Source organism: Rissa tridactyla, chromosome 6, assembly GCF_028500815.1.
Source record: "Rissa tridactyla isolate bRisTri1 chromosome 6, bRisTri1.patW.cur.20221130, whole genome shotgun sequence".
NCBI classification, from domain to species: domain Eukaryota; kingdom Metazoa; phylum Chordata; class Aves; order Charadriiformes; family Laridae; genus Rissa; species Rissa tridactyla.
The window spans coordinates 57,121,124-57,142,919 of record NC_071471.1 but is presented as its reverse complement, the minus strand read 5'-3'; the positions used below and the strand labels follow the sequence as shown (position 1 = coordinate 57,142,919).

Sequence of the window (21,796 nt, the reverse complement as noted above, 5' to 3'; positions counted from 1 at the left end):
GCTGTAGCACTATGGAATGAAATTTAGTTTAATCTAAGACTGAATGTTATAATTTATATTTACTTTTTGTAACTATTTGTTGTCTTCCAACTAAAAGTTTGACTTTAAGGCACGCTAAATAAGCCTTGGTTTACCTTTAAACCTGGCTAGTGTTTGGGGGAAGTTGGTAACGCAGGTTATGCAGACGCACGTGGGTGGGGAGTCCTAATGGAGCGGCACAGCTGTACCCAGGCATGACCACGACGCTCTGGCAGTGAAGAAGCCAGGGCCTCCCTTCCCTATGGCTGCAGCTCCCTCTGAGTGTAGTGCAAATTAACGAGGCGGTCTCTGGGGCCATCATCACCACTAGTGGGGCAGATTTTGGGCTGTGGCTCCGGACTGCAAACCTGCCTGTGGTGGAGACAAGCTGGAGAGGTGCACACAGAACCCGGTGGTTACCGGTGACAAAACTCTTGACCCTTCTTTGCTCTTGGGCATGAAAGCCAGGAGCTGCAGCACTGACCCTGGCTGCTGGCAGGCCTGTGTGCACGTCGCTGCTGCCAAACCCACCCAGAGCAGAGCAAACCCCTTCATCCCGGCTGGTAGCAGGAAGGACACAAGCCACCATCAGTCCCAGTGGTGGGGGGAGAGGGCAGCGCAATCACTTCATCTTAATGAAGAACTTTCCCGTGAGGGTTTCCTAGTGCCTAAGCTGCAGCTGGCACAAAGACAAAGGCAGACGCATGCTGGACCCCACCGGAAGGCAAATGTTCTTCCTGTCCCTGCAGGGTCTGCGTGAAGTCTGTGGGCTCTGCTTGCCAGCCCACCAGTGGCCACACACTCCTCCCAGCTCTCCCAACGCTTCCACAGGCGCCTCCTATACACAAGGGCAAATCTTTATTTACAGAGCAGCAGTACAGGGGACACAAACATCACCCCAAGGAGACAGGAGCTTCTCTCCTTCAGGGCACGGCAGCAGCAGGTAAGACACATGCCCCCCCGGCAAAGGGCACCACATCCCTCCCAGAGATTGCCTTGCCCTCCCAGAATGTCAGCACTGTTGCTGGTGCCCTGCAGAAAAGCACAGGTGAGGCAGTCCTGGTCAGAGACCCCAGAAATCAGGCTGGAGAAGAGGCTGTGCTGCCTGCCCCAGCCCAAAGTAGCCAGGTGGGCATGTCAGCACAAAGCTGGGTCTTGGGTACTAGAGACACTGCACTGACGAGGGAAAGTGGTGTTCTGCATCTCATCTGGGAGAGGAGACCCCAATAGCTGCTGCTAGCAGCAGAGCTTGGAGAGGCCCCAGCTCCTGGGAGACAAAGCACGGGGACAAAGCATCTGTTGTGGGGGCCCGTCCCAGTCCCAGAGCTCAACTACTCCCAGTGAACCTCAGAGCCACTTCCCCAGGCAGCATGTGGATGTCCCACCCTGAGGTCCTGCACATAGAGGCAAGACCAGGCTTCTGCTGCTGCTGAGATGGCACAGGGAGCACGTTCACAGGGCCCAGGTTGCTTTTAACACCATTTGGCTAAAGCTGGACTCCAGAAACTCAGCAGTAGCCTCCCACAATTAAACCCACACCAGGTTCTCAGCCTCTGTCAAGCTGTTCCCTCCCAGGCTACAGCCCCACACATTGCTCCCCTGCTCCCGCCTTGACACAGGAGGCTCAAACAGCACAGGGTGAAGGCAACTCACCCCTGCCCTCACACAAGCTGCCTGCTCCTGCCTGCCTTGCCAGCCCACCCTCCTTCCTCCCCAGAAGGGGAGGTGGCAGCCAGCATGGTGGGGCCCAGGAGCACTGCATGGCTGCGAGGGACACAGACTCAGGGTGAGCAGTGGGAGCTGTAGGGCTGGCCAGCCTCCTCGAGGCCCCTGGCAGTCCCTGCAGGAACAAGGCACGGGGTGCAGGCTCCTGCCCACTGCCTCACGTGTACTCTGTCTTCCGGATGTAACTGGAGGGCACGTAGCCCTGCTTCCCGTGCGCCTCAGCCAGCCACCACTCGCGATTGCCCGTGATGTCCTCAAATTGCAGGATCCTGAGTCTCTGGTTAGCTGACACGCTCAGTTCGTTGCTGTTTCGGCCTTTGAAGGTGTAGAGAGCATAATAGACCTGCCAGAGGGACAGAAGGGGACTGTCAGCTGGATGGTCACGCCACACAGCTTTGCTGTCGCACTGCACAGGATGCGTGCACTTTTGTGCCTCTCCCCAAATGGTGACAGCCCCATCCCCATCCTAGCCTCTGCCAGAGCTGTCCCCACCTGCCCACCCCCGTTTGCAGCCTAATTCTCTGCCTCTGCACCTCCGCTGTTGGGAGAAAAAAATCTCATCCTAAACCTCAGCTGTGTGAGACAAAGCAGCGTCTGCCTCCCACTTCGCCCTAGTCACTGCGAGGGAGGAGGATGATTCAGCCGCCATTCAAGTGACAGAGTCAACCCTTGGCATCCCCACGTGGGGGGTGGCTGAAGGCTCACCTGGTTTCCCTCTGACTCGCTGCTCTCCAGCCCAGAGTCTCTGTCCTCCACCGAGGGCGTGGGCCTGAGATGCGCTTTGGTGGGGTGCCCGTTGCGAGAGCCGGGGCTGCAGCCCAGCTCGGGGCGGCTGTAGCGGCGCTGAGATGTCACTGTACCAGCCTCCAGTGGCACCGTCCTGTCACTAGAGCCAAGCTGGGGCACAGAGGGGGAGTCTGTCTCTGAGGGGGGCTGCGGGGACTGGTACGGGTCTGCTGGGGAGGCAGAGTCCTGCAGGGGTTTCTGAGTGAAGGTGACGGCTGCCCCACTGGGGCTGAAGGTCAGCGTGGTGTTGCTGTGGGGAGAGGAGCTGCTGTGCTCTGACTCGTTGGAAGAGTGGCTGCCCACAGAGACGTCCGACTGGCTGCGGCGCGGGTTGTAGGGCTTCAGAAAGGAGCTGTACACAAAGCCCTTGGTCACTGCAGAGAGGGAGAGGAAGGAAGCTCAGACTGGAGACTCGGGGGACCAGAGGAGGGGAGTCGCAGCAGGTGCTGAGGGCAGGGAGAAGCCACCTACCCCCATTGTCTATGAGCCAGCGATTTTGGCTGCCCATGGGGTCCTTCTTCTTGATGACACCCACGATGTCTCCTTCCAGCAGCGAGACATCCAGGTCTTGGGCAGCATTGAAATTGCGGTCTGCCTGGAATAGACTCTCTGGGGGATACCGGGCCAGGAGGGCAGCTCGGACGTCATCCGACTGCAGGAGGTAGCTAGGCTGCAGAGGAACAAGTCACGTGTGAGCAACTGTCCTGGGCTTCCACACAAGCCCCGACACAGGGCAGAGGGAACTCACCAAGCCTCCAAGAGGCTGCCGCCGGGCAGACTGCCGCTCCACGCTCTTCCTTTCGAAAGGCTTCTTCGGAGCTGCCTGGGACTCTGGGAAGAAGGTGAAGGCCTGGAGCTGCTGGAGGACTCGACTGTGCTCATCCTGGAAGATGGCAATGAGGTTTCCCTCCTTGCCAGACACCTTCAGCAACTGGAATCAGAGTAGGGTTGGGGGTCATGGTTAGGTGACAGCTCCTGGGAAAAGTGGCCAAGAACTACAGCAGAGACCATGCCTGGTCCCAGGCCAAGCAGGGCTCTGAGCCCTGCCCGTGACTTGCATCAGGCCCAGATTTGCAGTCCTGTCTGGACCCACCTCTGAGTAGTCCCCAAACTCACGACCCAAGAGTCTCCCAGGCAAATGCTCTCCTGCCACTGCTCCAGGAGCGGCTAGAGCGTCCACCATCTCTACACACAATTGTGTTGTGACTCTGCAATCCCTGACCTGACAGCATCCCACAGGAATCCTCCCCGATGTACCTGGGGCCAGAAACTGCAGCAGCAGCTTCCCCCGCAACGGGACGGGTCCCATAGAGGCTTGGGGACAAGCCCTGTGCAGAAATTAGCACTGCACTGAGCCCAGAGCCTTGGCTGTGCTCCGGGAACCCACCGACAACAGGGGTCTCAGCTCCTCCAGGGCCAGGCGCACAAAGTCACAGTGTGCCTCGGCATAGCCCCGCACGCAGCTGGCAAAGAGCTCCTTGGCAAAGCGCAGGAACTGGGGCAGCTCGTCCAGCAGCTGGGCATTGAGGGCCTCGTAGTTGTTGCGGGCTGACTGCAGCTCCTCCAGTGTTCGCTTGTCCTTCAGCTTCTCTGCTCGCTCGGTGCAGTTGTGGAAGTCGAGGAGCTTGTCGAAGCGTTTCTGCACCAGCTTGTGGGGCCCCGCAAACATGCTCAGCAACTGGTTCAGGGGCGAGCTCACCAGCCGCTCCGTCCGCTCTTTCTGGTGGGCAGAGATGCAGGAAGCAGGTGAGATGAGGAGCTCTCTTACATCGTGTGGTGAACACCAGCAGCTCACCCTCCAGCACACAACTTCCTCAGGACCACATAGGGTCTGTCCTTCCGATGCCACCCAGCAGAGGTCCCTTCCAACAGGAATTATTCTACAATCTTACGTAACTGTGCCAGCATGGGCAATGCTATGGAAGCACCTGAACTACCCAAACAGAGAGCTGTAACATTTCAGGTAGGGCTGAAAAAAAATACGTATCTAAACATGCACGCTCAATACACATCATAAATCCACAGCCACCAAAGCTCTTGTGAGGGAAGAGCCAAACAGGAGTGCTCACACCTCTCCCAGAATGTGTCACCCTCCCTGCAGTCTCATAGGGGTGCCCCAAACATGCGAGAGCACAGCCTCACTCACGAAGTTGGAGAAGAGCTGGTCGCTGATGAGCCGATTCACTTTCTGGAACTGGTCCAAGTCCCCACTACCCTTCTCCGTGCACAGGTCCCACATGCTCACTGCTGCCAGCGCCTTCATGCAGGCTGACTCCTGCACCAGGGACACGCAGTCAGCACAGCCATGCTTGCTGCCCAGGAGAGGCCTCCCAGGGCAGCCCAGAGCCCCAGAGACCACCCCCCCGGCACGGCTGAGGGCAGGAGCAGGTTCACAACCTGCAGACAGGAGAGGCAGCACACAGCGAACCCCATGGGTCAGGCACCACACCCAGATTGACTCACCCGGACGTGCTGCAGGTAGAGGGAAAGGTCCCGGATGAAGGACTTGATCAGCCGCTCCTGCATCCGGAAGTTTTTCTCTGTCTCTTCAAAGGCTTCATCCTTCATCTGTGAGAGAAAATGTCTCAAGTGAGGCAACGCAGCAACTCCCAGAGTGTGGGATATGGGGCCTCCTGCCCACAACCTGGACAGCAGAGATGGGTGCTTCAGATCCTAAGCTCATTCTGCCTTGCTGGCCTGGATCAGAGATACTCACTGGGGAAGAGGTGCGAGGGGACAGCAGGTACCACCACCTTCTCAAGCAGCAAAGGATGTAAGTGCACCTGGCAGCTGATGTGTATTACCTGGGGCGCAAAGCCTGTGAGATGCTTGAGGTGACTGCTCACACGGTTGGATTTCTTGATGATAGAGTGGATGTTCAGCTTGGAGATCTTCTCCATGAGGCTATCCTCATCCCCTTTCCGGTACTTTAACACTAAAGAGATTGATGTAGAAATCAGAACCCTTGTCAGCACAATGCCCATGTCTTACAGTGCCGAATCAACAATTGCCTTGCTGGCTCTCCCCTTCCCTAAGCCTCTGCAGTCCCAAGTGCCCATCACGCCATGCCATGCCTCGCCTCATTTTGAAATCCATCACTGTGCCATCTGTAATCCCCTATTTGGCTCTTGACAGGCCCTATGCTTTGTAGACCCACCATTCAAACTCTTCCATAGGATTATGAATAGCATTAGCATAAGATGACACAGGAGATGGTGTACAATAATCACTTGACATATAGAAAGTGTTTATATTGCTTCTTTAGCAAATATGAGCAATCGTTACAGGCAGCCTATGGCATCTCAGCTTCAGTGGGGCTATGTGGAAAGAGTAAAGTGTAAGACTTGCATGAGTCGGGGTCTTCCAAGGGAAAACAGAGAGGCTGGCTGGCAGGTCAAAGGGGATAATTTTCTCTCTCTGTTCAGTCCCAGCGAGGCTGCACTTGGATACTGTGCCCAGTTTTGGTGCCCCCAGGTCAAGAGGGATGTCAGAGAACCAGAGCCCCTGACCCACAGGGAGAGCTCAGGTCCCACAGTGAGAGCTGGGGCAGCCGGGCGAGCTCAGCCGGGCTGGGAGGAGGCGGAGGGGGGTCTGCTCACAGCCAGCAGCTACTTCAAGGGCAGCTACAATGGTGATGGAGCCAAACTCCTCTGAGCAGCGCCAGGCAACACAACGAGGGGCAGCAGCCAGAGCTGGCAGCTTGGGAGCTTCAGGGTGGATCAGGGAGGACAGCTTCACCGTGATGTCACGGTGATGACAGCCCTGGTGCAGCACAGCAGAGAGGCTCTGAAATCTCCATCCTTGGGCGTCAGAGAGAATTGGCTGGAGGGAGCAGCAGCTGATCAGAGCCAATGTTGGGGACAATCCTGCTCCCAGCAGGAGGTTGGACAGGAGATCCCAGAGGGCTCTTCCAGCCAGCGCCTGTGTGATTCTGTCCTGTCTACAGATATACCTTCAAACTTATTCTTCAAATCTCGGTAAGACAGACTGCCCTAGCAGATTAATTCCCTATTTGTGTTGCTTAAAACTGCATTTTTTTAACTTTAAGTATATATTCTTTTTTCTTATCATTATTTTTGTTTTCATTTAATAGCCATGTGGTCAGCAACTGCATATATTTTGTGTCCCTGTATCACAAGAAATAGCTAAAGTCAGATGTGTACAGCATTATTCTATGAATTGTATCTCATGCTCAGATTTTTAAATGCAGCTCTCCTACTGCCCTGCTGCGAGGGCATAGTGTACTGGGGGCAGATTCGACCCATGACTGTGGTTGCCAGATAACGTTCAGGAGCTGACAGACACCAACCTCAACACACTGTCCCTTGCTCCCCAGTGCTACCCCGCTACTCACCCAAGTCCTTCCGGCGCTTGTATTCGTTGATGTTGACGTTGATTTCTTTGACTGCTAGGACAGCAGCTGTGAGCGGTGCCTTGTCAGGGTGAGCCTCGGGGGTGGCGTTCAGCAGCTCCATCAGCAGCAGCGGGTATCGCATCACCCTTTGCACTGGCTTGATGAGGAAGGAGCCCAGGTTAATGTAGTTTGTGCAGCCCCTGGGAAGTTGACAAAGGAGATGCGCCAGGTTTCAGTCCAGCTCTGCCACACAAATTCTGCCCTCTCAATCCAATGCAAACCAGACCCAGAACACCAACACCTCTAAATCCACTGTACTCCCTAAGTCACGCCACCCTCATTTCCAAACTCACTGCACTCCTGAAGCTCTCAGACCAAGCCCAGGTTTGCAGACCTCACTCACACCAGGTGACCCTTCCCAGCCAGGATCCTCTCTATCACCAGACCCACCGTGAAATCCCACATAGGCACAGCCTCACACTTGCTTCAGACTCTGTCCCACCACCCAGCTGCCCAGGTCTGTCCCCCAGTGCAGGACAGACTGATTGTGCTCAGGAACCGGAGTCAGTGCAGGGCTCCTCTCCCGGCTCCTTGGAGATGACGGCTCTCAAAGCCTGTTTCCTGCCCAAGGCCTCCCCCCGCCTCATCACCTGTGCTGCCTGCCTGTGTAGCCCACCCATTGCCTCTGCTGCGATCACGCCACAGACACCCCACTCCTCCCAGACGTGCCTCCACAAGGCACTGTTAGGGCCCCCCAACATGCACCCAGCCGGTGGCAGGAGGTTAGTTACAAAGGAGCAGCCAGGGCAAGACAGACAGACAGGTGGGGGCTAACGGGAAGGATGCACTTACCACTCACTGTATAGGCTCCTGCCGGCCCAGAGAGTGCCAAAAAGCAAAGAAAAGCAATGGGTTAATGGGGCGGCAGGTGTGCAATCCCACAGCCAGCGCCTTCACCCTGTCCTACAGTGACACTGCCAGGGCAGCAGGCAACCCTGTCCCCCCAGAGCACCAGCTGGTGCTGCCGGCTCCTGGGGTATTAACCTCCACAAGCTGGAGCCCTGGCAGTCGTTGAGCTAGGAAAAGTGGCTCCTTCCTCACCAGCCATGGTGGGGCAGGGCTTGGGGAACAGGAGCCCTCAATCCAAGACATGCCCCCTTCTCTGTACCTTGGTGGCTTCTGCTCAGAGTTAAAGGGGGCCTACAGGTGTTCCAGCACTTGTGCACTGGGGCAGGGAGCCATTTGAACCCAGAGCCTCGTCAACTATGCAGTGACATAGCCAGCTCCTCTCCAGCCAACCACCTGAACTGTCCAAGCACTGCTGGCAGAGGGGCAGGGATGTTGGAGACTGACCCCCCTACTCCAGCCTGGTGGCCACCACAGCCAGAGGCTCCAACCTGAGGCTATCCAGCAGGTCCAGGAGTAGTTTCTGCATCTTCTCATCCTTCTCATAGGTTTCCAGCAGTGCGATGGCCTCATCATGGTTCTGGCAATACACCCTGTAGACGCTCTCCAGCTCTGCACGCTGTGTCAGGAACACTGGCCCTGCAGACAGCAGCAAAGCAGGACTTCAGTGTCTCCTAGTCCTTATCTGCCTCCAACAACGCCGGCGTGTCTCATGGTGAGATGCCCAGTGTCCCCTTTCCACAAACACAGCTCAAGACAACAGTGCTACCACAGCATCCAGTACGCCTCCTCATCACCCACTAACACAGGGAGATCAATTGATCCAAGTCTCGCAGGGGTGAAAGTGGGGACACTGGTCACTGGAGCCACACAGAGAGCAAAGGCACAGGCTGCCCAAGGCCTGAGCAGCAAAAGCTGGCAGTGCAGTAGTGAGGAATGGGGCTCGCTTCAGGGCAAGGGGCCACAGAGGGCCACAGGCACTGTATTTCTCAGCATAGTGACCCATGGGGCAACACAGATCTCCTTGGCTTCGTTGCTGGACTGATGAGTGGTGACAGGGATCAGTGGGGAGAAAGCCCAGCCCCAGTGATCCTCTCCCACCATTTAAACTGTTCTGCCGTGCCACTAGCAAAGGCCATCCCAGCCTGCTGAGAAAAGTTAACAGGAAAATTCATACCGATGGCATCTGAAGCCTCCAAGGTGGACAGCAGTTGCTTGGAGAAGCTAATCACCATATGGATGTTTCCAAAAAGACCCTCAAAGTCTATGTTCTGCATCTGGGGAATGGGAAGAGAGATGTCATGGATGGGAGAATATGTCCCAGTCAGACCCAACATCCCCCGCTTGCCCCCCTGCAACCCATCAGTCCTCAGCTTCACAGAAGCCACTTGGTGTGACCTCCTGCCATCACGGTGACCTCTGTACTCACTCCCTCATCCCCAGTGCACTGAAACTCTCACTCCTCATGTCATACCACAGTGTCCTCCTCTTTCCCAGGAATTTCATCCATGCCTCTGTTCACCTGTTATTCTCCCTCTCCTCCCACCAACTCTGTCCCCATGCCAAGACTGCATATTTGCTTTTTCTTGACAATGAATTTAACCTAAAAACTAAATGAAGAGGAACATTTCCTGCATCAGGAAACGAATCTGTGACACTTTCTGCCAGGTCTCTTGCCCTCAGCAATGGTGAGATCTCAGCAGGATCCCAAAACAGATGGGCTATTGCTATGAGTGCAGGGAGCAGCGAGAACCATCCTGTTCCCCTCAGCATAGCTGAATTTCCTCTGAGAGTTCTTGTGCTGCTGCTTGGCCACCTCTGAAATCAAAGTGGACTCAGTATCCTCACCCTATCCCACCAATGCTGCACTACAGCTTGGCCTCCCCTGCTCCTACCTGTGCCTGCTGCAGGGGCACCATGATCCTCTCCACACACATCTCCAGGTCTCTGATATAGTCCCGCTCTGTCTGGAGCAGTTCCTCAATAACCTTGGACCTCTTCTCCAGCATCCTTTGCTCTGGGCTCTCAGTGGCAGCCGAGGACGTCTCCAGGGACGGTGTCTGGGAGGACAGGAGAGTCATCTCTGCAAGACAGACAAGCGAGATCAGCATCATTCAGCAAGGATGCAAGGACAGGAAACAAGCAGCACGTGAACTGTGCCACACGCGACCTATGAGACTACCAAACACAACTGTTAGAGAGCAAGACTGTCCATCCAAGAGCCTTTCCAGAGCGGCCATTCCCGGCACTCCCCAGCCCAGGGCAGCGGGGAGACCCAGTTTGCTCCCCTGGTGACCTCGCAGCGCCAGTAACGCTGCAATGCCACCCCGGTGCCGGGCACCAAGCAGCACAAACCTGCTCCAGACCCTCCCCCCTGACGCCGGCCGGGTCCAGACCCCCTCTCTGCGGCTCCAGGAAACTCCGTGGGGCCGAGCAGACGGGAGAGGAGTCCCGCTCCTCTTCCCCGACAAGTAATGGCGGCCGCCCCCTCCCCTCAGGCTGGGAACAGGGTCTCCATTCTCCAGCCCCGGGGCATTTCCATCTGAATGGTCGAAAAGGCCTCGGGCACCCACAATGGGGCTGCCGGCGGCAAAGCCTGGAGCTGGACCACGGCGACTAGCGCCACGCAGGGCCGGGAAGGCCAGGGTGGCGGCGGCAGCAGCCGCCGGTGGGAGGCCGGGGTGGGCACCCGAGGCCTGCGGTGGCCAGTTGCACCCCGTGGGCGGCCGCGCTGCCCCGGCGGGCAGCCCCAGGGTGGGGAGACCCCCAGGCCCCCAGCACAGCCCAGGGACCTGCTTTGTCCCCAGGGCACCCTACCCCCCCGCAGCAGCCTCCCGGCCTTACCAGCGGGTGCCGGGGTGCTCGGCACAGGCAGCATGGCTGCCCTGCCTGCAGGGCGCCGGGGGGAGCGGGCAGCCGCCCACCCTCCTCCTCCTCCCTGCCCCAGGCCCCCGGCCGCCGGTTTTCCTCCTGGTTTTCTGTCCCACCTGCGGCTCCCAGGCCAGCCCAGCCCCCTCCAGTTTTCATTGAGACATTTTATCCCTCAGCAGATTCCTGGGCCTCAGCCGCTTTCTGCCCTACCTGCCTGCTTCTGAAAGCAAATGCCCTCCGGGCAAAAAGCACAGCAACAGTAAACCAGCCCACCCCCACTCCACCCCCCCGCCCAAATTCAGGAGACCGCTCTCCAGCTCCTCCCCGGGACACCCCTCAGGGGCAGGGTCTGGCCCAGAAACACTCGGGTCTCCCCCATTTTACAGCTGCTTTGCAGAACCGAGGCCCGGCCCCCCCCGCCCCCGCGCCCCTTGCAGCACCCCAGCCCGCCTCAGGAACTGGATTTAAGGCCAGCTGCTGGTTTGACAAATGCCCATCCGCTCCTGCCGCCTCCCACGGATCCCCAGCCGCTCTCCCTCAATGGGATTTTATTAGAGCTGCGGACATGCCCCAGCTCAGACGTTTGTAAAAATATTTTTGCAGGAGAGGCAATTCCAGCTCTCCACCTCCCTGACCTCTCCCGTTACAGCCACAGGCAACAGCGGCTCAGCCTGGGAGACTCCTGGGGACACTCAGCAGGGCTTGGGACCTATGCTGGTACCCTGGCACCCACTGTCCACAGCCCCAAGAGACCCCTGGGCTCCCAGCCACCTCTGCCCAGGCCCTGCCCGCCTGCAGGCGGTCCCCAGCCTTGCTCCGCCGGGTGACAGCAGTCGCCAGCAGCAGTGTGAAACCTGGGATGGGAAATCGCTGCCTCAGCCCAAGCATCCTGCCCTGCCAGGCTGGGGGTTCTGCACTGAAATGACCCAGGAAAGAAAAGAAATGTGGCCGAGATGAGACACTGACTCAGCCCGTAACTAGCTGAAACGCCAGCCCTTCCAGCCCTCCCCATTGCAGAGCAGCAGCGACAAACAGAAACCAGCAGCATCGGCGTCAAACAGCGACTTCCCGCGGCTACCTGGGCTGAGGACAAACCGCTGTGCCTCTTGCAGAAAGAGCAACTTCCAAATCAGTCCCAGGCACCCCCCCAACCGCAGCAAATCGGAAACCCAGATGAAACCCTGCTCAGATGATGCCCTTGACATGGGAGGGAAGATACCCGTCTCTCTAAGCAGGTGCCTCTGCTGCCCTGCCTTGAAATCGAGCCCCGGGAGAGCCAAAAGGGCCAGCTCTGCGCAGGAGGATTTAGCGACGCAACCAGCACTACATTTAGTAAGCAATTATTGGGAAGAGCAGGCTTCACTGATTCCTACTGGCAAGCATCCTCAAAACTACTCCCATCACAGCCACCCTGCACAAGGGAAAAGGCTGATTTCAGCTAAGGCAATAGCTGTCTTGGCTCGCCATCAGATAAGTCCCTGATGAACAACTTTATCAACTCAAACACAGCACAAGCCCGCAAAGAAGGCCTGGGAGCAGCTGCTGGGTTTAACATTTGCTGTCTGCATTTCCACAGCGTCTGCAAAGCGTCTCGGTAGCAGACCAGGCCCTGCCATGCAAGGTCCTCTACAACACCCAACAGGGATATCCTGTCTGAGACACAGCGCTTGGAGACTGAACAGGACACGTGACAGAAAAATGTACAGGAGGGACAAAAACCCCACCAAGATAATACAGTCAGCAGGTCTCTGCAGCTCAAAGAGTTAAGAAAGTTAACAACAAATGAGTTAATCTAAAAAAGGTTTTTTTTTTTAAAGGAATGGCATTTATTTTGCTCAAGCGGGAAGGCAACCTGGAAGAAGCAAGAAGGTGTTAATCTGCAATGCAAACAGGTGTGTGAAACCCAGAGGAGGTGGGCGGGTGAGCTGATACTGTGGCATGGGGTGGCCTGGAAGAATCTTGAAAATGAAGACCAGCCAGAACAACAGCCAGAAATGACCCATGCAGCAGCATCTGGGAAGACAAATGGAAAACAGTCTATCTGCCTTGGTCAAAGATTAGGATTTTGCATTTATCCCCAGGCAAAATGCCACCAGATGAAGCTTTGGGCAGGCCATCTCAGGAGTTTAACTGCACCACCAACCAATCCTTCTGTGTTGCCAGCTTTAGCCATAGCTAAACTGCAGCCACACGATGTGTCTGGCTCCCGCTCACCAGAAGGGAGCCGGGCGCCACCAGCGAACGCAGCAGCTCCCCACGTTCCACCAAGCAAAACCCCAGGCAAGGAAAACTAGGTCAGGCCATTTCAGAGAGTGCCCTGAGGCGAGGATTCCACTGACACTCGTGGGATTGCCAGCTCCACGACACTCAAAGCCCAGCCTGTGGAAGGAAAATTAAAACCTTCCCTGCACAGGTTTTAAGCCCTTAGTAGTCATCAGCTCAGCTTGCTTGACCTGGCACGATGCTGGCCACCAGTTCTACCCGCTTACACCATATCAGTATTTGCGTTACTTTGAAAACTCATACAAATTAGTTCCCCTCTGGCCTTCTTGCTCTTTCTGAATATTTCAAGATTCGTTTAAAAAAAAAAAGGCTATGCTGCAGCCAAGTCTCTTAGGACTCTTGCTGTTTATCCCAAGCCCAGCACCCTCCTTCAGCAATGAACTCAAAAGTCATCCTCCTGCCTCTTTCCAAACACTCGCAGTTCAAAAAATTCAGATACAGAATTTGTTTTTAATATTTGGCCCTTCTATCTGACCAATACATATAATACTTAGATTTGTCTCTGATACATTTAAAAACTCTCACTTTTTGTATTTCATACCATCTCTGTTGATTTCTGTCAATTTCTTTTTTCCTGTTTGTCACATTCTTGTATGTCTAATAGCAGCTTTCCCTAAATGAGGCTTATTAAGCATTTAACCCACCTATTTCACAGCTGTGGGTTTTGGTCATCTAGTAAATGCTTTTTAAACAGATTTTCTGTTTAAATGCTACCTTTCAATCCGAGTCACCATGCCCATCAACTTTGGAGGCAAAAGACATACACCGCAGCTGGTACTGGCTCCGTTAGCCTGCAGGAATGCGACTGCTATTTCTAATGAAGCCACCAAATTCCAATCCAGTGACAAATTCGTGTTTACCCATGACATAGATGCAAAACCGGCATTCAGAAATACATTTCCAATAACAATATTCGCAATCACAATTTTCAGAGACTCAAAATTTGTTCTCTCATAGGTGGAGCGAGCTCCACAATCTGCCTCTCTAAATTAAAACCTCTAACTAAACTGTTTTCTCTATCCCCTTTGGCGTATTTGTGACAAATCCCCGGCTCTCTGGATTGGTTTGACGGTCAGCAACAGCCTCCCAGGAGCGCCTGCTTTTGAGCTTTGCTAGTTCGCCTGCTGATGCATGGGAGATTCAACACCGACTCGTAACCCAGCCCCTGGCAGCGAAGTGTCAAGATGGAGCACGCTCCCACCTCTGCCCTTCCTGTGGAGGCCATGATTTAATATTGCAATCGCACGGCTCATCCCGCTCATCTCAGAAATACCACTGCCACCGACTTTCTTCCAATTAACAAAAACTTCTAATTCTTATTACCCAACCTCCTGGCGGGAGTAACACACGCAAATAGAGGTTTCCTCCCTGCCCCATTCTGGAAGCAAAGTTGGCCCATGAAGACCAGATCCAACAGGATGCATGCCCATCATGCACAGGCTGGGGGGCTCCCCCAAAGGGCTGCATCGCCCCCCAACTCCTCCCCGTTGGGGCTCACCTGCCAGCATCCCCCGTGGCGTGGCACAGCCTCGCAGGGTGCCCAGGCTGCTAACGCGATCTGAAGAGGGACATGCTGCCCACCAGCGCCGAGGACAAGCCTTTGCACGGGCTCCGTAAGCAGGAATCTCGGATGGGAGCTGCAGCCACCCGGGAGGTGAGGTGAGCCCGGCCCCAGGCTCACAGCTCAGCAGAGTCAAGCAGTGACTCAGGACAAAACAAACCAGCTGCAAATATTCGAAGTATGTGGACGCCAGGAGGGGAGGAGCCACTGCCTGCCATGAGAAGAGAGGGGATGAAACTAGGGCAGGGAATAATTAATCTGAGCGAAAGGCTAAACTCGCTGCCAGGAGCAGGATCTGGCCGGGGTGAAAACTCTCACTCTGGACATTGGTAATAAGCCCGTAACAGAAGATATCCACTGCTCTGAAAGCAACGTACTGGATATATTCAGTGTCTCACGGCTCCTTAGGAGGAAGCAGGGGGTGCAGCAGAGAGATGCCATGGCAAAAGCGGACTTCAGTCCACAGAACTGAATTCAGCCACTGGCCTTAGCAGAGTCCCGAGACCAAGGAGCAGGAGATAAATCCAGACAAACCACAAAATTGAGCTGAACAGGAACAGACTGGGGACACTTCTCCAGGGCCACTGGAATGGCTTGACTTCTCAAAGATGTCTCATCTAGAGCCTGCTTGGTGGGGATGTCTCTAGGCCAGGTAAGATGACAACCATCATCCCAACACAACCCCACCAACGTTCAGCTTGAACACGGAATGGTCCCAAGCCGTGACGCAAAAAAAAGTGAAGTAATATGATGGTATGCAAAGAGTTAACATTCCAAAGCTGAGGCAGACCATCAACAAAAGTGATTGTGAGCAAAAGCATTGATGGAAAAAAGAATGAAAGTTGGAAGTTCTTTAAAAGGATGTTTTAAACAGATAATCCAAAAAACATGGTTATGCAATCAAGAGAACAATATTGATGAAAAATCTGTCCTGGGTCTGTGCTTCAATAAAGGCAGCAAATATAAATAAATGAATGAATATAGAAAACCAAATAATAGACAATAGACACACAAGGAACTCTGAAGTACAGAAAAATGAGAAAAGAGAGATATTAAGAAAAATTCATGGATGGTAGAACTAAGAATTCAGTTTTCATTTTTTAACAGAGGAAATAAAATGCTATTTTATAATAGACTTTTATTTCCATCCAGGAAAAAAGAAACCCTTGCAATGACGCAATCCCACGAGCAGAGATAGTAAAATTTTTGGTAAGTTTGGCTAAAAGGCAGAATTATACAATAAATAGTCTTGTTTCTTTCCATCTGAAAAGTAAAACTAAGACCTCGCTAACTGGTACCTCAAAAACACATTGCCAGTGGAAAATATCCAGAAAAAAGGGCATTCCTAATCAGGTTCTCCAGGGACAGTATTTAGAGTTGATACTATATAGTATTTTTAAAGTAAATGGAAAATCACCGCTGTCAAGAACGGAACATCAATTCAACAGGTTCGCAAACAAAGATGAGGTGTACGAGTCACTGAGTGACCCGAGGTATCCTGAATAAGATGGAATTATTCAAACCAAGCAGGTTTAATGCAGATGAACGCATTAATGGGGACAAGAAATGCAGCCACACGCAGGACTCTGTTCTGGGGACTAATGATTCTGCTTGGTCGGCCAAAACTCAGCAGGAGTTCTCCGAGTGCTGCAGAAGCAGACTGGGGTCCTTGGACAAGGGCACAGGAGCGCAGCAAGGTAAACCGCTGTGCAAGTAAGTGCTGACACACACCTAGAATGCCTCACGCAGGTCTTAAATCCACTATTTTAAGAGAGCCAGAACTGAAAAATGAGTGAGCATCTGAAAGAATAAAGACTGAAAGGTCTTCCTGTGAGTCTTTGCCATAAGTATTTTAAGACTCTTTTCACTACAAATAACTGAAGACTGAAAAATTACTTAATTACAGTACCTGCCTCAGAAGAAAATCCATCAACTAAAAGGCTCTAATTTAGAAGAAAAAGGTTGGGGTTCAGAGATGAAATGCAATACATTAGCATGCAAAACCTTTAAGAGTGATGGTGCCTAAGAGCAAAGCAATGACAGGCGAGTTCTCCTTCTGTTGATGTGGCAGGCAGACACATCTGAGTCTCATCCCAGAAGGGATGCTCTAACCAAGTAGCCATCACTGGGCTGCACCGCAGAGAAATCTGTAAGAAGTGTAAAAACCCTGCTTATGGAAAAGATCTGGCCATGCCATCTCTACTGGGGCTTTCAAGTCCTAAATTCTGTTACTCTGTGGACAGGAGGAGGAACCTGGGAAGAGAAGTAGACAGCATTAGAAAAGCCGCCTGGAGCGCACACAGAGGGAAAAACAGAGCCGACTTTTTCCTACCAGCTGGGCAGGAGGACGTCTGCTGCCATGCACAATGGTAGGGCTTTTGGGGAGGCTCATGTGTGCTGGTGAGGTCCTACATTGAGGCAGCTACAGCAGCAAAGCACATATGCCAAGGAGGGCTGCTGCTGGTGCAGGGCTGTGCCCCAGCAGGGCAGGTGGAGGAGCATAACAGAGAATTGCAGCCAGAAACAGGCCGCAGGACGGACAATGTTTCAAAATACCTGGAGCCCTCCTCCCTCCTTTCCCGCTGTGGGACACCGGCCCTGATGGTGAGGGCACCCTGCCCCGCACCTCCCACAGCCACTCCTGCGCCCCTGAGCCTGCCACAGTAGGGAAAACATCCAACGCCCCCTCCCAGCGCAAGCATGGGTGTACGCGGCGTCTCATTTAACATCAGAGGAGCAAAGACTCTCCCCTGCCATGGCAGTCTGTCCCCCCCTCCCCTTGCAAAAGCTGGCCAGGCCAGCACTGCTCCAGCCTCCTAAGGCTTTATGGCCCCATTGCCCTCCCCAGCCTGCTCCAGGCTCCTCCGCTGCCCTTTGGACGTCCTGGCACTGCAAAGCCTCTCCCTTCCCTCGCCCTGGGGACACAGCTGAGCAAAGTCCCACCCTGCCAGGGTGGCAGACAGTGCAGAAATGCAGCCGGCGGAGCCTGCTTAATCAAATACCTCCAGAGGACAGATTTCATGCTGTTTAAGCCAACAGGCAGCCACAGCCTCCAGCTCTGCCGCCTCTTCGGCCGCTGCACTGTGGTGCTGTTTTCCTCTGCGTTTCAATCCCCCTTCATGGAGAAATCACACACATGCCTGAGACACGCTGGCAGAAAGGGTGCAGAAGCGACCAGCTTTTCATGCACATGGCTGCCCAATGGGGAGGCCAGTCCACCAAGAAGTGCTCTTTTACTTCCTCCGCCCAGATCCTACCACCTTGCTGCCCCCTCCCCAACACACACTAATATCCTTGCAACATTGGGCTAAGCCTGACAAAGCTGCCTGCAGCCTACTCTGTTCCAGACACAGTGTCAATGGGACGATTCTGCCCATGCCAACACAGCCTGAGCCCTCCAGCTTTGCCATCTCTCCAGCTCCAGGCTGCTGGCTGATGGGACTGGAGACCCAGGGATGGCTTAGGGACCCAGGACACCAGGGCACACAACTGCTGTAGCACAGGCAAGGGACGACTTCGGTACTGAGGGGCTGGCGATGCAGGAGGTACCATTCCCATCTGCGGCAGCCCCCCAGGGCGTAGATGCCCTGGTGTCCTGCCCATGTGTAATCACACAAGTACTTGCCCTGTGCGTCTGTCCCAGTGCTGCAGCAACTTCCCCTGTTTTCTGCTTTGTGCTGCCTAGAAACAGCTGCCACACTCGCCCTCCGCAGGGTTAGGATTTGGTTCTAACACACAGAATCTGTTCGCAATGGGTTATAAAAGTAAAACAGGCAGTGGGAATAACCCCAGCGCCTCACCCTTTCCCCACTGCGGGTCCTTGGAGCCCTGAGAGAGCAGGCAAAGCAGGGCCACAGGTTTTAGGGTGTACCCAAAGTACTCAGGGCACAGATGGAAAAGTGACTGAAAGGACAAGAGTGAGCCGTGGCTCTGTGCTGCCTGGGCTTCCCTCCCACCTGGGCCCCTGCAAAAGGCGGGCAAGAACCCTTGCAGGACCTGTAGGTGACTCTACAGAGGGGTAACAATAATGACACTCATTTCAACAAGCTCCAGGGTTTCCCACAAGAGCCCAGCTATGCTGGCCACCCCTGCCTGTGCCAGAGTCCCAGTGCTGCCCCAGTGCCAAGGCAGGGTGAAGGCACACCGAAAGCAACTGCCCAGCATTTCCCTGCGTACCTCGCTTCTCCTTCCTGGTCTGCACAAACTCCGAGTGCCGCAGGGCGCTGGGAGCCGTCCGTCTGTAGAAGCTGTTTCGCTGCAGCACGGAGCCCACCCTGTTTGCTTCCTCAGCCTCCTGCTCCCAGACCTGGCTCCAGTCTGGCCGGCCTGTGCGTACCCTCGAGCGCGCCATTCCGCCGCTGCTCCTGGCTGCCATCTCGGGCTCTGGGGCTGCTCCTTCCAGCTCCCCATGGCTGTCGTAGTCCATGTCCCGTGTCTTGGACTGTGTGTAGCAGGTGCCTGAACTACTGTCTCCTGAGGACCTGGCAGCAAATGCAGGCGCTTCACAATCTCTGTCCAGACTGCTGTGGTCCATGATATGGCCTTTGGGCTGCCTGCGCTGCTCAATGTCTTCTTGGTCTACTTGGTCCCTAACACCTATATATCGCCTTTCCTTCTGTCTATATGCCCCAGAGTCTCCATCCTCTCTATACCACTTTTCCCTTTCCTTATATACTTGATTGCCTACATCCTCTCTAGACTGCCTTCTCCCCCCTCTATACTCCCCAGAGTCCCTCTCCTGCCTATACCACCTTTCCTTTTTCCCATAACGTCTTTCGCCCTCACTGTAGTCCCTATGAGCTCTGTCCCCCTGACACCACTTTCCCCCCTCCCTATAGTCTCGAGGGCCTCTATCCTCTCCATACTGCCTTCCCCCCTCCCTGTACTGCCCAGGTACTCTGTCCTCTCTGTACCGCCCTTCTCTTATCTCAGAACTGCAGTCTCTGTATTGAACGCCCTCCCTCTCACACACTTTATAGTTTCTACCCTCTGTATCCCAGCTTTTGCCTTCCCAAGCACTGTCTACTGTTCTGCAGTCCATGTACTGGATATCTTCCTTCCAAAAGCCTCCACAGTCTCCATTCACACTCTGTCCGTCCGCGGAGATGCCCTCCCCTCTCCTGTAATTGTCCCAGCCGCTCTCTGCCCTCCGGCAGCCCGGGTACTGCCTGCTTGCCCTGGGTCTGTCACCGCAGCGAGCCTCACCACGCAGCGCGGCCACCCCAGCCATGTCCTCTCTCCGCACGTCACAGCAGTCCTCATATTCCCAGCCGAGGAGCCACGGCTCCTGCCTCGGATCCTCCACACCGTGTTTCGCCCCCGGATAAGTGCACATAGTCCTGTTGGAGTGCGGCGCGGGTGCTGACTCCCTTTGCTACCTGCTCCCCAAGCCCAAGGCCGGGCTGACGCCGCTTCTCCGCTCTGCTCCAGCGCTCCCGTCCCAAGTGAAACGCAGGTGTCGCTTCCTGAAACCAGCCAGCGAGGATACGAAGAGGTGCGGGCCCAATCGCTGCCAGCCCCGGGCTCCTCCACCTGCTGCCCAAAGTAATCAGTAACCAGCCCCGAGGAGGGAGGCCGGGGCTGGGCAGGCTCTCACCGCCCAAACCGGCTCCGCGGCTTTGCCAAAGCCTCTCCGCAGGCGTCTCAGAGGCAGGGAAAAGGAGGGCACTGGAGCATGCGGAGGCCCTGCCCCAAGACCAGCGTCCTCAGGGAAGGGAAACAGACTGTGTGTGAGACTGTGGGAAGCCACAGACCAGAGATGGGATACCACATCTCCTTCCCCTGCCCTCACGTTCCCGCCGGCACTGGGGCTAAACGACGTGGCCTAGCGGAGGATGGGCTCTGCTCCACACCTTACTGGGGGAAACTGAGGCCTTCAGGCTGCCCATGGCTCAAACCTGATGCTGAGCCCATCCTTTTCCCAGCCCTCACCCACAGGTCCTGGGAAGAGCAAGGAGATGAGCAGCTCCCTGCACGACAGAGCATCCCCGAGCAGTGCCTATGCAGCGCCACGCAGCCACAGCTGCCCAGTTCCCTGTTCCAGGTTGAACAGCTGGTACCCCCCCCCACTGATAGAAACGGGCTTGAAGGGACTATCTGGGTTATGGACCCCAGTGCCAACACACAATAGAAGTTTCCAGGAGGCTATAGAAACACGCATTCCAGTAATGCCTCTTATTGCAGGGTGCAACATATTCCCAGTTTTCCATGCCAAAGGCAGGAACTCCTATAAGAAACCAAGACATGACCACAACATGCCCTAGGCAGAAAACGGGAAAGTTCATGGATGTCATCTATGTCTCCGGTTCTTGCAACACTTGCTAGGTATGCACAGCCAATGCTCCCAGCTGGTAGAAGACAAAAATAAAACCAATGGAGCCTCCTACTCCAACTGCAGGAGGGCAAGCACTAATCCTGCCCAAGCCTGGTGATCAGCGAAACCCTCAGTATACACACAAGACGCATCAAAGAAGCAATCTGCAAATTTTAAACACATATTTTAGAAAACCATATACTTTCTGCTCTGCCTTTGGCTCCCCAAAGGACACACCAAAGGTCTGGGTTCCCCCCCAAGACTACGCCAGTCCTACTCTGCTTGCTGGTCAATGCTTAGTGAAAGCTTTTCTCCCTCCTGTGTGCCTCCGTGTTCCCCTAATGGCGGCAAGGCAGAGGCCACGCCTGAGCCAGGGTGCAAACACATTTTGCTGAGCCGACGCAACACCACATTACTGATCTGGCGTGCTGCACTGAAGCTGGGCTAGCAAGCCTGAGACATGCTCTCTGGCCACACTCAGATGTGAAAGGAGGGATGCAACAGAGCTTGGGCAGGGCACATCTTTATCATAGGACCAGAGAGGCTACTCTTAAATTCTCAGGTTTCTTGAAGTAGTAAAAAATGTCCTAAGACTACCAAGGGGATAACTTGACAGGTAAGATGTCGCAGGATAGCGTGTTAGGTCCTGCCTAAAACTTCCAGTAATCAACAGGACACAGGTTCTGCAGGACCCGTCCTCTGTCTGGAAGCACTGGGACAGTAGGAGACGTTTCCCAGCAAGATCTATCCCATAAGAAAATTTCCCTTGATCCAGCCTAGATATTCCTCTTCCCCCCTTCAAGTTATTTAATCTAGCTGCAAATCCCCTAAGCCTCCTTCCAAGCATCCCTCTTGCACGCCACTGATGTGGAGGATGCTTGTCACCCAGTTTCCCTGGTGCACCCATATCAGCCTTCATTCCCGTGCGCTCTGCCATCAGACACGATGCTGCAGCAAAGTGCCTGCGCTCCCCAGTGCT

At 54.7% G+C, this 21,796-nt stretch overlaps 1 protein-coding gene across 7 annotated transcripts in view; it reads right to left on the bottom strand.

Moving 5' to 3' along the window:
- Nucleotides 1-261: 261 nt before the first annotated feature.
- The window catches only part of DNMBP (dynamin binding protein), a 36,427-nt gene continuing 14,892 nt past the window's right edge, over nt 262-21,796 (bottom strand). For 4 of the 7 annotated variants that reach the window (XM_054204481.1, XM_054204478.1, XM_054204482.1 and 1 more), the window contains 13 exons: nt 9,685-9,872; nt 8,967-9,066; nt 8,281-8,428; nt 7,736-7,753; nt 6,884-7,083; nt 5,334-5,464; nt 4,993-5,097; nt 4,676-4,804; nt 3,917-4,249; nt 3,278-3,460; nt 3,001-3,199; nt 2,449-2,903; nt 264-2,086 (listed from right to left, as the gene is read on the bottom strand). In XM_054204481.1, coding sequence (XP_054060456.1) covers nt 1,901-2,086; nt 2,449-2,903; nt 3,001-3,199; nt 3,278-3,460; nt 3,917-4,249; nt 4,676-4,804; nt 4,993-5,097; nt 5,334-5,464; nt 6,884-7,083; nt 7,736-7,753; nt 8,281-8,428; nt 8,967-9,066; nt 9,685-9,872 — 2,375 coding nt within the window. In that variant the 3' untranslated portion in view covers nt 264-1,900. Of the gene's footprint in view, nt 2,087-2,448; nt 2,904-3,000; nt 3,200-3,277; nt 3,461-3,916; nt 4,250-4,675; nt 4,805-4,992; nt 5,098-5,333; nt 5,465-6,883; nt 7,084-7,735; nt 7,754-8,280; nt 8,429-8,966; nt 9,067-9,684; nt 9,873-18,680; nt 19,315-21,796 lie in introns of those variants that run through there. The other 3 variants (XM_054204485.1, XM_054204479.1, XM_054204484.1) reach the window with 3 other exon arrangements.